Here is a 16,636-nt window from a genome sequence, read left to right on the forward strand (position 1 = left end):
AATAATGGAAGAATATAGTAAGTAGATATAAAAGACTTGGAGTGAGAAGAGGAGGATTAATAGTTTGGAAAGTGGGCCCAGGTCTAAGGTTTTCTGGTGGGCCCACGGTCTAAGGTTTTCTGGTGGGCCCACGGTCTAAGGTTTTCTGATGGGCCCACGGTCTAAGGTTTTCTGGTGGGCCCACGGTCTAAGGTTTTCTGGTGGGCCCATGGTCAAAGGTTTTCTGGTGGGTCCCTAGCATCCATGTCAGACACTGGTACCCGGCATAACGGATACATGCATCCCAAAGGAATATAAAAGTGTACTGGGTAGCCATTAGGGGGATACAGGTGGTAAAATTGTAGGGCGACCCTTATTGCCAGGGTTTGGAAAACCAATATGTTGTAATGTTATGTATTCAAAATTGAATGAGCCCTCTCAGACAAAAGTGGGGTTCCTCTGTAAAAGGGGTGAAGCCTAGTAAAGATTGGACAGGGTTTGTGTGGGTTGTGTACTTGACTGGCATGAAGCATGGACTGTGAAGATTGGAGGCAAAGGGTTGATTAATTTAGGATAAACTTTTTTTTAGTTGGGAAAGACCTGGTGAGACAGAGAGCAAAGTACTTAAGTTCCTATGGGGAGGCCATGATTTTTGATAGGGGCACTGGCTTAATGGCAAATACAGCAACAAATATCTTGAACCTATGTTGACCAAATGTTAGACCTTAAATGGTCTGGAAATTATGCCCTAGTAGAATTCAATATAAGAAGAAGATCTACCAGTGGGCTTCAGCGATGGACAATGTCCAGCAGCCCTTTCTTATTTCCACCATATAGAACCTTTTACATTTAGTTTACATCTAATTGCTGTGAGAGTCGGCCCAGAATATCAGATTCTCTAGTGGTCCCTAGGGGGCCAGTCCAACATTTGACCTACTGGTCAAATTTTACAGGTGTAATTCAAGAGTGCTACAAATGACAAACCAATGCCAATAAGACATGTTTGCTTTCACATTCTGCTAACAAAACATTTCCATGTATGGTGATCAATTTCTTTCTGAGGATATTGATAATGTTCAGCTCTCTCTTTAGGCTTGCCAAAGGTAAAAGTGCCGGTGCAAACTGTCTCACCAGACCATGGAAGGATACAGTTACAAAAGAGTGAGAGAAATGCAAAACAAAAGGAGAAGACCTTGGCGAAGATGAAAGACGGAACTGTAAAGATGACCCCTAGACCAGTAATGGACTTTTCCACAGTGGCAACCACTAGGCCACCAAAAAGAAAAGAGGAGTCTAAGGACAAACCGTTGGACCGGAAAAAGTCTTCCTCTGAAAAGAAACAAGAACCAAGGATTCAAAAAAAGGCAAAATCTCCAGCAACTACTGACAAACCAAAGAAGGAACCACTAAGACAAGGTACAGGAGCCTGGGCTACAGGGTGAATGTTATAAGGGTGCTGGCTCAAGTTCTACAGCAACCTGTCGTAGCTAGTGTTTATAGGACTGTTGTTTGACAGCAATAATACAATTGGTTGCACACTAATCCATTTTTGTTGAAAACTTGCAAAACGGACTGGATGTTTATGTTCATGGTATTCATCCACAATGCAGTGTTTTCCCAGAATTCTAGCTGATGACCCAGGGGGCCCACCAGCACACAACATGTATTGGCGGCATGTGCTGTGATGGAAGAGAAATGGGCAGTGCACATATGATACTGGGGCTTATTTAGGTAGCTAGCAGCACACCATGGTGGGACAATTACTACGTGGCCACAGTGGACGAATGACCCCGGGCACACCAGATCCAGGCTCACCAGGTTTAATTCCAGTATCCTGGTGACCAGTCTGACCATAAGTCGAGCAACTCACTATGGAAAGATTGGAATTACTGCCAGGTCCAGGGACAATACATACACTGCCATGTAATTCATAACATCAGGCTGATTGGTGTATTAGCTGTAGCTGCAAATTGCAGGTGTGAACACATATACTGGCCAGAATGGAGATTAAAAATGTTGAAGAGCTTCGGGTTTGACATTCCTGCTTAGGTCCAACGCTTATATCTGACAAAGGGGTTGTTCAGCTTTGAGTTAACTTTTAGTATGATGAAGAGAGTGATATTCTGAGACAATTTGCAATTTGTTTTTCTTTGTGGTTTTTGAGTTATTTAGCTTTTTATTCAGCAGCTCTCCAGTTCTGCAATCCAGTTGCTAGGGTCTACATTTTCCTAGCAACCATGCATTGATTTGAATGAGAGACTGTAATATGTTTAGGAAAGGGTCTATGTAGAAAAAAATAGAGTAATAAAAAGTAACAGTAGCCTTTCAGAGCATTGGTTTTTAGATGGGGTCAGTGACCCCTGTTTGAAAGCTAGAAGGAGTCGGAAGAAGAACGCAAATCATTTAAAAAGTATAAAAATAAATAAATAATGGCAACCAGTTGAAAATTTGCTTATAACCAACCATAGCTCTTTATGCAAAGAGTTGCTTGTCCATAGGATAATACAAGGATAATACAGTTTAACAAGCAGAATGTATTGAAACACTGTTGGAAAGACTAAAGACAGTTATATATAGTAGGAGGGCTGGTATCCCATAATCATGGGTCTCTCTGTATTTTGGCCAAGCTGTATTTTTTCTGTGCTTTTCATAGTAAATACTTTAATGAGGCCAAGCTCCTGCAGTGGGATATTTAGTTCTGCAGTCACAGTGACCAGATCTAAACCACGATGAATAAAAAGCAGTACATACGATGTTCAGTGTCATCCCCAGACTTTACTTGCCCATCAGTTAACCTATCAGTGTTTTTGCCTTAATGGCAGAGACAGACGAGAAGATTTGGGGAGATTAGTCATCTGGGGACAAATCGTCCCTTCTTCGGGTGACTAATCTCCCCGAACTGCCTCCCCATCGGCTAGAATCTAAATCGCCAGTGGGTAGCAATCAGAGCACTTCGTTTTCCGAAGTTGCCCGTAGTTTCCTGAAAATGAAGCGCTCCAGGTGCCATCCCGCCGGCGATTTAGACTATAACTGGCAGGGAGGCAGTTCGGGGAGATTAGTCGACCGAATCTTGTAGTCTGTCTCTGCCCTAAAGGGACAATATACACCCCTTGTTCAACATGAGGACAATAGGGCTTGTGCGGATATGTTTTGCCTATTGTTCTAATCAGAACAATCTATGGTTAGGACACGTGGTGGGAGGCTTTCCATGGTGATGGTATGGCCAATCATAGTTATGCCAGTGACTGGCAGTCACAATAAAGTAGGAAGATAGGTTCCTCTCAAGGACCAAATATGGAGTAGCTTCTATTTCTTGCTCAGCTCCGTTTGCCCTGAAGAATGGATTGGCCTGGGTTAAAAGATTACTTACTGCCTTTGGCCACTTTTTTTTTTAGTTTGCTTGTCCTTTGTGCTAGACCAAAGAAACTAGTCTACTTGTCTTGGGAGGTTGGCAAAAGTAGTTGACAAGGAACAACCCAACTCTCTTTTTATGATTCTTCTTTCCTTTCCTTAGAGAAAACGACACAAAGTGCAGCAAAAAAGGCGCTTGAACATCCATCCAAGGAGGAGAAGCACATGAAAGAACAACCAGATACCAATGTGGCTGACAGTTTGCTTCCAGTCCCACCTATTCTCAGAATTCCAGTCCAGCCAACAGAGTATCCCATCCCATCTCTCCCCTTTGGGTGTCTGCTCTCAGAGTCTACCATCGCGTGTGCAAATACAAAGATGAAGTACCTGCCGCTAATGACTGACCTTGGGCTAAAGACACTCTTCTTAGCTGGTAGGAAATGAAATATTTTCATTAATCATCAGTCTAATTTTCTTTATACGAAACAGAAAAACTAGATATGATAATTAAAGGTATAATGCCAGCCCTAACAAATACTTGTTGGTCTGCTGGTCTGACATCCATCACTGCCTGAGCACCCTCCCGGCTTCTACATTCACTAACTAATTACAAAACGTAGCGTCTAAATCAGCCCAATTTAGCTCATTATATAGGTGGCCCAATCAGTCAAAGCTACAACTCAACAAGTGTATGGCTAGCATAAGAGAAAAATCCATACATGGTCAGATTTAAGATGCTGATTCGGGTCCTTTAGACCGAGACAGCAGCTTATCTGCCCATGTATGGGGCCTCCTTGACAGACAAAAATTGTCCAGATGTCGATTGGGTAAGTTTGATTTTCCTGTCCATCTAGTTGGTGCAGTCCTTGTCCCGTCACTGCCTATTCACGATTTTTTTTCTGATTGGATTAGATATCGCCTGCCTTTGATGGGAATATCAGGGGGAAAGATCCGCCCATTTGACAACCTTCCAAAAAGCTCCACAGTAGGGCACTTTATGTGCCTCCAGATTGGGCATTCCCCCTAAATATACTATAGGTGTAAATAATGATTCTATTCTTTCAACCTATACAAATCACAAAGTTGCCGTTCCACTGGAAAATAAAAGGTAAATACACACATACAAAACAAATGTTCTAGGATGGTGATCTTCAACCAGTGGCTCGTGAGCAACATGTTGCTCTCCAACCCCTTGGATGTGGCTCCCAGTGGCCTCAAAGCAGGAGCTTATTTTTCAATTCCTGGATTGGAGGCAAGTTTTGGTTGTATAAAAACCAAGTGTACTGCCGATCAGAGCTCCCCGATAGTCCACACAGGGGATGCCAAATTCCCCATCTCAGCACTTATTTTGCACCACCCAGGAACATTTTTCATGGTGCAGTGCATCCAGACCCCAGATGGTAGTGGTTTTTGAGTGAGCACTATAGGGCAAGTTTTTGCACCCCTTTGTCCTCATGCCCTTCTGTCCATGATCTATGTAAATGACCACTTCTTATAGATCTCCTACAGACACCAGATTGTTTCAGAACAGTTAAATCCACAGCTACTATACAAAAAGGCATATTTAAATATATTGTTTTAACGGTAAATAAAAATCTTCGTTTCTAAGTATTAAAAAAACATTTCAAACCCACTCTAATGTTTTCCAGCCATGTTTTTATCTTTATAGATGTAGTAAAACCACAATTTTTTGAGGCCATAAAGCCGTGTTTGGCTTCAAAGCGACCCATAAGTAAAAAGAACTAGGGAACAATTTATGATCAGCTGCTTGTTACGGGTTCACAAATATTTTGTTTGTTTCTAGTGACGGGACGCAAAGCAACATGTTGTCACACGGCACTGAATTGCTTTCATTTGGAAAGAACATGTTAGAACATTAACACTGTCAAATTTTACAGGGGCTCAGACATAAATACAGGCAGAATGAGCCTCGGGTTTCGGTTTATATAACACATACTCATTTACTTTTAAGTCAAGTCTGAGACTTCAGTACTATCTAAATTGGCATTCCAGATCCTATGACTGACGGGAGGGGGGACTAATAAGTTATAGGGGACCCAGTGGGGAACAATTTCAATATGTGGTTTATAATAAATGTTTTAATTTAGGGGGACCTCAAATAGATTTGTTGTTGGGCCCAGTAACGTCTAGCTATGCCAATGGATCTGATCAAAGCTTATTGGTTGCTCTTTTATTATTACAAAAACAGAGTCTATGGGCAGTGCCGAGCCAGGCCAGCCAGGCGCCTTAGGCAGCCTGTCTGTCCCCAGCGCCGGCTGAGAGCACGCAGGCGAATTGACGCTTGTACACGCATGTGCACAATGGAGCTCTCTCGTGCACGCAAACGGAACTAGCTCCTACGTGCATGCACAAAAATGGACCATGTGCATACGCAGGAGCGCAATAGGTGAAGAAAATGCCAACGGCAGTTGGAGAGAGGGGACCGGACATGGGGTAGGTGACAGAGAGGTACGTGCCTGGCGCCCCCCAGCTTTGCGCCCTAGGCACGTGCATACTCTGCCTACCCCTAGTTCCGGCCCTGTCTATGGGAGACGGCCTTTCCGTAATTCATAGCATTCTGGATAACGGGTTTTCCGGATAACGGATCCCATGCCTGTCCCTTCATTCAGATGCCAGCTGAGCAAGAGAGGATATCTGCCGCCACTAATATGTTTTGATGATTGGATCACCTAACATGAGGTGATTGCAGCAGATAGATGGATAGAAACAACTTTAGATAAAAAAATCTGCTTCATTAAGTTTTAATTGGTATGTTCCGGTGTATTTAGGTGACCTGGTGCTATTTTCCTTCGCACATGAGTAACACATTGGGATTTGGCACTGCACACTGTGGCAACGGGACCATTATTATTTGTGCATTCACCGTTCGCTTTGAATCAACAGGAAAATGATTCAATCCAGTTGTCACAAATACGTTTTTAAAGGGTCACAAGTTCTCATCTGGACACCATCTGCGGCGGAATGTGTAGGCAGTGCTAGCTTTATTTAATTCTAGGTCTAGTAAACAATCACTCCTTCTATTTCCTCTTATTTTGGTGCACCATCCAATAGGTATTTTCAAATTTATACAAAGGGGTAACAGTTATGTTTAGCAGGAGATGTCCTCCATTGATGACATGTCACACACCTGGACTGCAAGGCTGTAACCCCTAATACAGAGTTGCCGTCTGTCTGAATTTAACTCAGACAGCCTGGTTTTTGGAAGGGCTGCCCGAGTGAAAAGTTTGTGTCTGGATTTCCAAATTAGAAAATCCGGACAGGACATTGAAGTGAATGACACGTCATCAGCCCTGCCCCCCAATGACACTCGCCCCTGTCATCGCCGCCACCCTACATCACCTGCCCGCCCCCTGCCTGTTTTCGACCAAAATAAAAGGTGCCAACCCTAACAGTGATCCCCAACCAGTGGCTTCTTGTGAGCAACATGTTGCTCACCAACCCCTTTGGATGTATCCTCAAAGCAGGTGCTTATTTTTTAATTTCTGGTTTGGAGGCAAATTTTGGTTGCATAAAAACCAGGTTTATGGCCAACCTGTAGGCTGCCAGTAGTGATGGGCGAATTTGGGGCGTTTCGCCGAAAAATGTGCGAATTTCCCGCAAAATTCGTGAAAAATTTGCGAAACGGTGCCAGCGTCTCATTTTTGACGCCAGCTGCTGCACATTCACCGGCGAATATGTGCCGGCGTCCATTCTTTTTTCGCGAGAATTCCCCACGAATTCACGCCTGGCGAATAAATTCACACATCACTAGCTGCCAGTCCACAAAGGGCTACAAAATAGCCAATCATATCCTTTATTTGGCACCCCCTAGGAACTTTTGTTCCTCAACCCTTTTTACATTTGAATGTGGCTCACGGGTACAAAAGGTTGGGGGACCCCTGACTTAATAACAGGTAACGATGGCTGCCTTGGTTTATCTTGCAGCTATAAAGTAATGGCTTATTTAGATACAGTATTATAAATAATATGTGCAGGAAAAGTTCATGTCCTTTCTATGTATCAAGATGGGAATAAGCAAAGGAAACATTTCTCTTTGATTGGAGGACTCAAGAGTCCCGAGTAACATTAAAAGAATACACAGGACACATAATCCTTCTATCTTCTCAGGTTTCCCACTTACAATATTTAGGCCTGGGAAATATCTGAAACTGGGTAGTAACCAAATAATAACCAAGTTGCACCAGTGAAGCAACCAATGGTCCAGTATCTCTGCTCTCATTTGGAAGCTTGTTGTAGACTTATCAGAATGTATGGCTAGTTGCTATTGGCCCCTGCAATTGAGAACCTAATTGAATAACTCAACCTCCTATTTAATTTGTCGAGATGTGATTGGTTGACTCTAGTCCAGTCCATACCTAGCAGGCAACAACTGTAGCCTGGACAGGACCAATGACACTAAAGAGATCTCTTCTCACTGGTATGATCAAGGAAATAAATGTCAACAATGCAGCAATCAGATTGGCATTCTGCAAGCCAATCAGAATCTATACGTAGATATTTACTTCTTATAATGTGGGGGGATTTTACTGCCATAATTAATGAACTGTACACAGGACATGGCCTCAAAAAACTTATCTTTAGTCCTGAACCCCATTAGGAATATGATCATCTATTGTAGTATTTTTAAACTGACATATCCCAATTGCCATGACGCCAGCTAAAGGGTAAATGTGTCCGTGATAAAACTTCATATTCTGATAAAAAAAAATTTTTTTTTGGAACATAAATTACAATGGAATTACAATATTCTTATATAAAAAAAGAAATGGATACCTAAAATCATCTATTCTTAATTAATATTGCTGAGCAAATTGTATGTAGTTAATTATAGTACCCTCATAGGAAAGTTGAGTCAATTTGGGCATCAACTATGTCCAGGTCTCTTTTGATGAAATGACAAAGGATGCTTTTGTTATATTCCTTGGGCTTATAAGAACATGCGGCATGTTACTATGTGTCCCCTTCTTCTGGTTGGTTTGATTTAAGGAAGCTTGTGCCAGATTAATATTGAAGTCTATACAATGGGACAATCTCATCTTTCCTATTTCTTTTCCTTGCAGAGAATGAGATCTCCAAGCTGCCAGCAAGAGCCTTCTCAGGGCTGCCTAATCTGGAGTGGCTGGATCTCAGCAAGAACAAGATCGATGATTCGGGTTTGTCATTTGATGTCTTTAAAGTAAGAGACTTCTCTTATGACTGTTCTGACCAAGTGTGTGTATCTAAAGAAAGAAAAGTGCTTTAAAGGGGTTGTTCACCTTTAAATTAACTTTTTAGTATCATGTAGCGAATACTATTCTGAGACAATTTGCTATTGACCTTCATTTTTTATTAGTTCTTTTTTTTAATTTCGCTTTTGGTACAGCAGCTCTCCAGTTGGGAATTTCAGCAGCTATCTGGTTGCTAGAGTCTAATTTAACGTAGAAACCAGGCAATGGTTTGAAAGAGTTTCTGTAGCCCTGTAAAATAAATGGGTTCATACAAAGAATTACAAACATAGCAATCAGTAAAAGATACAAAGTTGGAGTAAGATCTGTAGTATATGGTCACTCTGTTGCCCTGTAAAATAAATGGGTTTATCAAAAGAATATAAAGAATTACAAACATAGCAATCAGTAACCGATACAAAGTTGGAGTAAGATCTGTAGTATATGGTAACTCTGTTGCCCTGTAAAATAAATGGGTTTATACAAAGAATATAAAGAATTACAAACAAAGCAATCAGTAACCGATACAAAGTTGAAGAGAGTGAGATGTGTAGTATATGGTATTGCATTTGGTAGCTTAACTGTATAAGTATAAGCATCTCTAAATAAATGTGTTTTAAGAAATCTTTTGAAAGGGGAAAGGTTTCCTCTGGTCTCATATAAATCCAAATATTAAATACAGACTTCAATGAAAAAGCCCAGTCCCCAGATTTAAACAAATGATTTCATTAATTCCCTTGGTACCATTTATCTTAATATACTTTTATATCCTCTGGCCTTCTTTATTATGAAAATAAATAGTTGCATAATTACCCAATGGTTATTGTAAGTGGTAATGGACACGAAAAAAGTGCTTCCAAGAGTTCCCCAAGTTTCTTATAAAACAAAGAGAAGGAGTGGAAAGGAGTCAAAATAAATCAAGTTTTGGATTTATTAAAGAGTCTTTAGTCGGCTGAATGGTAGGAATGTTCCACAGAAGATGATAGGAGTGATGGTTCTAATGGGAAAACAAAGTATGAACATCTGCATAATACTCAAGTGCACCATAAATAGAGTGATTAACCAATGAATAGTGATGGGCGAATTTGTCGTTTCCGCGAAACGGCAAAGAATTCACGAAACGCTTTGACGTCAACGGGCATCAAAATAATTTTGACGCGTGTAAATTTCGATGCCCGCGGGAATTTTTTTAATACGCGCATCTATTTTGTCCAAATGCATTAAAGTCAACAGGCGTCCGAATAATTTTGACGCGCGACAATTTAGATTCAAAATCGATTTTTCAATGACAAATTTTCTGGAATATCAATAGGAAAGGGCCTGAATAGAAAGATGTGTAATAAAAAGTAGCAATAACAATACATTTGTAGCCTTACAGAGCATTTGTTTTTTAGATGGGGTCAGTGACTCCCATTTGAAAGCTGGAAAGAGTCAGAAGAAGAAGGCAAATTAATAGAAAATAAATAATGAAGACCAATTAAAAAATTGCTTAGCATTGGCCATTCTATTATATACTAGAAGTTAACGTAAAGGTGAACCACCCCTTCAATTATTACCAATTATATGAAATATGTGCCAAATCTTGAAATATTGTAACAATTTTACAGAATCTGACAAAGCTGAAACGTCTTAACCTGGATGGAAACCGCCTGACTCTGCTCCCATTTCTGCCTCCATCCCTTCAAGAACTGAAGGTCAATGACAATGAACTCAAGGAACTGGACAAGCACAGCTTTCGGGGTAAGGAACCCAATGAATGTTGCAGCTTGGAAACCTATGAGTGCCAGAGGGAACTCATTTTTAACATCCCAGTAGAACAGTGATCGTGAGCAACATATTGCTCCCCAGCTCCTTGGATGTTGCTCTCAGTGGCCTCAAATCAGGTGCTTATTTTTAAATTCCTGGCTTGGAGGCAAGTTTTGGTTGCATAAAAACCAGATGTATTGCAAAATAGAGCCTCCTGTAGACTGCCAGTCCACATGGGGGCCATCAATAGCCAATCACAGCCCTTATTTGGCTACACCCAGGAACTTGTTTCATGCTTGTGTTGCTCCCCAACTCTCTTTACATCTGAATGTTGGTCACGGATCAAAAAAGTTGGGGACCCCTGCAGTAGAGGGATATGTAACCAGTGAGATATGAGGGTATGGCTTATTGCAGGGGTCCCAACCTTTTTAACCTGTGAGCCACATTCATATGTAAAAAGAGTTGGGGGTGCAACACCAGCATGAAAATGTCCTGGGGGGTTTCAAATAAGTGCTGTGATTGGCTATTTGGTAGCCTATATGTGGACTGGCAGCAATGAGACTCTGGATTCCTGGCTTGGAGGCAAGTTTTGGTTGCATAAGAAACAGGTATACTGCCGAACAAAAAACAGACATCTACTTTGAGGACAATGGAAGCAACATCCAAGGGATTGTTTAGCAACATGTTGCTCGTGAGCCAATGGTTGGGGATCACTGGCTTACTGTATGCATTCAACATTATTTATTTTTATTGATATTCATCAGTGGTCTATCAGTGCCACAGAGCAAATCTTCTTAGGGTCCCCCAGTACCACGTATCATAGGAAGGGTACACCAACGTTGCTCAAAGATTTTCAAAAATGCCTCAATCCGGACACTGAGCCCTCCTGAACTCCCTGGCTTCTTTTGTTAATTCTCCAGTGTATAACTCAAATATTGAATACAACATAAAGATACTTCGACACAACACAGCTGGTGCATCCTTGCCTACTCCCCTATGATTTTCTTATGATTGACTTGTGGGCAACTGCTCTCTATAGAGTCCCCTACCCTAGCCGCAAAGCCCTCTCTGGGCCCCTGCCCGAGCTGCAACCCCCCTCCGGCACCACCACGCATTCCTTTTTCTTCTAGTAGCCACAATGGGGGCCAGGTTCAGGGGTCAGGGGCAGCGGCAAGGGATTGGGTCTGGGGTCCACTGGATTATTTTCCTGTTGTCCCACTCACTGGCCCAGTCTGACCCTGACTACTTAATATATTTGTATTTGGCAGATAAAAGGCACCTACAGAGTTTCATTCCAGATTGCCGCAGGTCTTTACAATACAAAATAGTGCACAGACGCCTGCATCCGGCCCATGAATATAGGGCTGCCAGAATTCAGCAGCGTTGTATTCATGAAGTCTCGGGGGGGTATGTTAGTGGTCCATCTACCATCCCTAAAAGAGCACATCATTCAGCCACATAAGTAAGCAGGTCTAGACCGAGATAAAATATGCCTCTGGGGAGCAGAGAAACATACCAATGCTAAAGGAGAGGGAAATAATGCAGGCCAAGGAAATGAAGAACAGAAAGCAAATGAGGATAGATAAAAGATGTTTACTAAGAAGATGAATAGGTTGTAATTAGGGTCCTGATATCTAGGCCCGTCCTTGGCCAGGTTATGTTAAGTAGCACTGACCTTAAACAACTGAGCCAGTCATCTGACAAGGGAACATAAAACAGCACGAGACATTATAAATCATATAGTCAGCCAATGTATGGAAAATAGCTTTTATGTGACCACTACAGTCTGTTGTTTTCTGGTACATTTAGCTAAGAGCGGCCTCAGCAAAACAAAGAGCAAAGGCAGAGGTTTAAGTGGAAGGCAGTAAATCTCAGGTTGCTGTAATCATCACTACAAAGTGTCTGAACACGAGGACAGATCATATACTTGAGCTCTTGTTGGCCTGGATCTTGAGAAACCCGTGATATCACACGTGCACATGATACAGCGGATGCAGGGTGTAATAGAAAAATATTGCATGCCTTGCTGTCGTATTGTGCAACAGGAAAAGGAGCATCATCTGGGCAGATTTCCCATTTGTAACGCTACAAATAAGGGGTTTGGACTCCAGGAACGGCATTCCTTATAGACTTGGAGAAAAAGCTGAGATACACAGTATTCATAAGTTATTATATATTAAAGCAGTCATATGTGTGATGTGTCAATACAAAATTTCTTATACAAAATGCATTTGGTGCCGGCTCAGCAGAAGAATACTTGCTCCATAAAACTGTATATACAGCGCCATCCATAACTTGCATGTACTGCACCGGCTCATCTCTAGGGCAGATGATCTATTAAACTGTATGTGTGTTGCCTACTCATTGTTAAGACAGTTCATCTTAAAACGGCATGTGTGTTGCCTGCTCATTGATAGGACAGTTCATCTATAAAACTGTATGTGTGTTGTCTGCTCATTGATAGGACAGTTCATCTATAAAACTGCATGTGTGTTGTCTGCTCATTGATAGGACAGTTCATCTATAAAACGATGTGTGTCTTGCCTGCTCATTGGTTAGACAGTTCATCTATAAAACTGCACGTGTGTTGCCTGCTCATTAGTAAGACAGTTCATCTCTAAAACTGCATGTGTGTTGTGGGCTCATTGGTAAGACTATTCATCTATAAAACTGCATTTGTGTTGCTTGCTCATTGATAGGACAGTTCATCTATAAAACGACATGTGTGTTGTCTGCTCATTGATAGGACAGTTCATCTATAAAACTGCATGTGTGTTGCATGCTCATTGGTAAGACAGTTCATCTCTAAAACTGCATGTGTGTTGTGGGCTCATTGGTAAGACTATTCATCTATAAAACGGCATGTGTGTTGCCTGCTCATTGATAGGACAGTTCATCTATAAAACTCCATGTGTGTTGCCTGCTCATCCACAACTGATCACCTGCTCATCAATAGGGCATTCCCCTTTATAATTGCATGTATGGCACCTGCTCATCAATAGGACCATGTGTCCATAAAAGAGCTCGTGTAACACCTGTTCATCCAATGGGGCAGTTCTCCCCCATTGGATGAACATTAAGGGTGACATAATGCCCAACAGAGTGCTGCACATTTTTCCAACTTGCTATTGGGATCCAGTATGACAAATAAAAAGAATGTGGTGGAGGGAGTTTAAAGAATGGCTGTGTCACTGTACTTTTACACTATTTATTAACAGGGCTGAGCAACTTGCTGACGCTTGAATTGGAAGGGAATCATTTTCATGATGGCAACGTCAACCCATTGTCTTTCAAGCCCTTGAAGAAGCTGATCTATTTACGGCTAGACCGCAATCAATTCCGAGCGATCCCGTCTGGGCTACCGGCATCTCTGCAGGTAACATATTCACTTGCTAAGCTATAAGCTATTGAATTCAATGTGCTGCTTTTAGGCTATTGGCCCATGGGGAGATTTGCCGCTTCTGTGGACAACAAATCTCCCCGAAATGCTTTCCCACTGGCAATAAAGAAATTGACTGGTGGGAAATTGTGGTGCTTCGATTTCCAAGTCCAAAGAACTTTGGGAGGATTTGTTGCCCGCAGTAGCACAGGTTTTAACTCAAAAGTAATTGCAAGTGCTCTGATTTTTTTTCTAATTATTTTTGAATGGCTTCATTATTATTATTTGTTATTTATATATTTATGATTTTACAGAGATTATTAATCACTTACATCAGTCCCTACCTTAGTGGAGCTTACAGCCTAAGTTCCTAGCACATCACACACACTAGGGTCAGTTTTATCAAGAACCAATGAACCTGTATGTAAGTTTTTGGAGTTTTGGAGGAAACCAGAGTACATGGAGGAAACCCACGTAGACATGAGGAGAATATACAAATTAAGGCCTGCATATTCAAAATAGCTTCTTAGATTATTATAGCATTCCACAGGCGTGGACTGAATTAGCCAGAATGCACAGGACCTAGGGTTCCCAGATAATTTATCTTTCTGTAATTTGGATCTTCATACCTTATGTCAACTAGAACACCATGTAAACACTAAATAAACCCAATAGGCTGGGTTTGCTTCCAATAAGGATTAATTATATCTTAGTTGGGATCAAGTACAAAGTACTGTTTTATTATGGCATTAAAAAAGGAAATCATTTTTGAAAAATTTGGATAAAATGGAGTCTATGGAGACCGCCTATCTGTAATTTGGAGCTTTCTGGATAGCAGGTTTCCGGATAACAGATCCAGTACCTATACAAGGTTAATTCTGAACCATACTTTCCTTTAAAGGAGAAGGAAAGTCGTTTACCACTTGGGGGTACCAAATGTTAGGCACCCCAAGTGATTTTATTGACTTACCTGAAACCCCAGGCCGGTGCTCCTATCAGCAGAAAACTGCACCGGCCCGGGGTTATTCCAGTGAGCACCATGGAGTGATCCTCTTCTGGTTTCTTCTTTCTTCAAATTTCCTGGAGCAGATGAATGCACAGTCTAATGAAAAAAGCCAGCTTTTAAGTTAAAGTTCCGCTTTTCACTCTAATGCGCAGAAGAGGCTAGAAGAGGAGCGCTTTGTGGTGCTCACTGGAATAACCCCGGGCCGGTGCAGTTTTCTGCTGATAGGAGCACTGGTCCGGGATTTCAGATAAGTAAATACATACACTTGAGGGTGCTTTACATTTGGCACCACCAAGTGGTAAACGCCTTTCCTTCTCCTTTAACAAGAAAATACCATTCATGGCTAAAGCAGATGAAGCAATGGGCTGACCAAAATATTTACGTATTAGTTCAGTGTTTGGATTAGGGATGCATGGGTCAACAAGACAGTTGGACAAATCCAGATCAACAAAATATCACTAAAATTGGTTGGTTAGCACCAAGCTGGTAGGACCAGGTAAGGGTTACCTGCACATCACTAGATTCAATTACCAGTGACGTGGTGTTGGCTGCATTTCACATAAACATATGTCGTCCTGAACCAGCAGAATGTCCCACCTTGAATCAAAGGATATCAAAATAAGTTTAGATTAGTACAGAGTACAGTGCAATTCAATGTTCATCCTTAAAACGAACATTGTGGGACAAGTAGTGGATTGACCCAAGTATATATAGTCATAGCCCAGGGATTGGATCACCATAAGGGCTAGTGAAATGCTGTTGGCACACACAGAGTGTGACGTGGTCCTAAACCAGTGGTTTCATACCTGTCTAAATAAGTCCTGATCAGACATTGTTCAAGAAGGTGATCACTATGGTTTCAGACGTGTGTCAGGGGGCTGATGATTTGTTCAAGAATGACCATATTTCCATCAAATATCCACTACCTGAAGCGTTCTTTATTGCACTAGTTACTCCACCTTCATGTATGCTGCAGGGCACATAGTAAAGGAGAGAAAAAAGATTGACCTTTTGGCTGAGGTTGTAGTTATATGAACACAAAGAACTCTCTCAATTATAGGCTTGTTGGAGTGGGAAGCCCTTATAGCCAAACTATCAGGGTCAGCCTTTAATAAACATCAAATGTTTGAAGGTATATAAAAGCGGTGTTCTGCATTGGGTACAGCACAATCCTACTAACCTAACCTTACAAAGACTTATACAGGGACAAGATCAACCCTGCCATCCAGTCTGCACAAGTTAAAAGGGAAAATAACAACAGGAATACATGCAGATCATTACTTCCTGCAGGGAAAAAGAAAAGGCTAAGTTAATAAGCCCTGATGGGGTTTTCTGTGTCATGTCTGAGTGTCAGTATTTTACTTTTTATTTATTGGAACATTGAAATACAGGGGACTCTTTCAGCATGCTGGCATTTGTAGAGCACAGCGTAGGCAATTCTGAACGGAAAAGTAAATGTACAATACCCTTTGCAGCCGTCAGTATTCCAGGGAAATGTCTTTGGATTAAGATGCGGTGGAACTAAATATGTCTTTGTTAAACTGGTTTTTCACCCTCCCTATAAATTGCCAGCAAAGATGTGCTTGTAACTATCGACGTGAATGACGTGAAGGAGCTTTGTCCGTTTATGGTTAGGGAATCTATATTTTAAGTGGCTTGCCAGATAATAGGTGGGGGAGATGATCTACCTATTGCCATGGCTGACTTGCTGTTTGAGGTGGGTAGTCAATATCTTGAAGACTTCCAACAATAATATGATGCATTTGATTTGCTGGCTTTAATAATTAAAAAAAACGATTATGTCATTCTAAATCAAATGGGTGGTAAAACAAATTGCAATTTTTGATAATCTTCATCTTTAAAATGCAGGTTGCAGGCAGGGTTGCCACCTGGCCAGTGTTTTACTAGCCAAGCCCGTAAAGTACCAGCAAAGGCCGGGGCTAGTATTAC

At 41.5% G+C, this 16,636-nt stretch overlaps 2 protein-coding genes across 2 annotated transcripts in view; one reads left to right on the top strand and one right to left on the bottom strand.

The window, feature by feature from the left end:
• LOC108706216 (three prime repair exonuclease 2) overlaps positions 1-16,636 on the bottom strand; it is a 200,435-nt gene that overhangs the window by 59,858 nt on the left and 123,941 nt on the right. The window lies entirely within an intron of this gene.
• The window catches only part of LOC108704803 (extracellular matrix protein 2), a 28,049-nt gene that overhangs the window by 3,117 nt on the left and 8,296 nt on the right, over positions 1-16,636 (top strand). The window contains exons 2-6 of the mRNA XM_041573216.1: positions 1,072-1,395; positions 3,494-3,763; positions 8,412-8,527; positions 10,163-10,295; positions 13,520-13,677. Coding sequence (XP_041429150.1) covers positions 1,072-1,395; positions 3,494-3,763; positions 8,412-8,527; positions 10,163-10,295; positions 13,520-13,677 — 1,001 coding nt within the window. The remainder of the gene's footprint in view (positions 1-1,071; positions 1,396-3,493; positions 3,764-8,411; positions 8,528-10,162; positions 10,296-13,519; positions 13,678-16,636) is intronic.

The sequence above is a fragment of the Xenopus laevis genome, chromosome 8L (genome assembly GCF_017654675.1).
Source record: "Xenopus laevis strain J_2021 chromosome 8L, Xenopus_laevis_v10.1, whole genome shotgun sequence".
NCBI lineage: Eukaryota > Metazoa > Chordata > Amphibia > Anura > Pipidae > Xenopus > Xenopus laevis.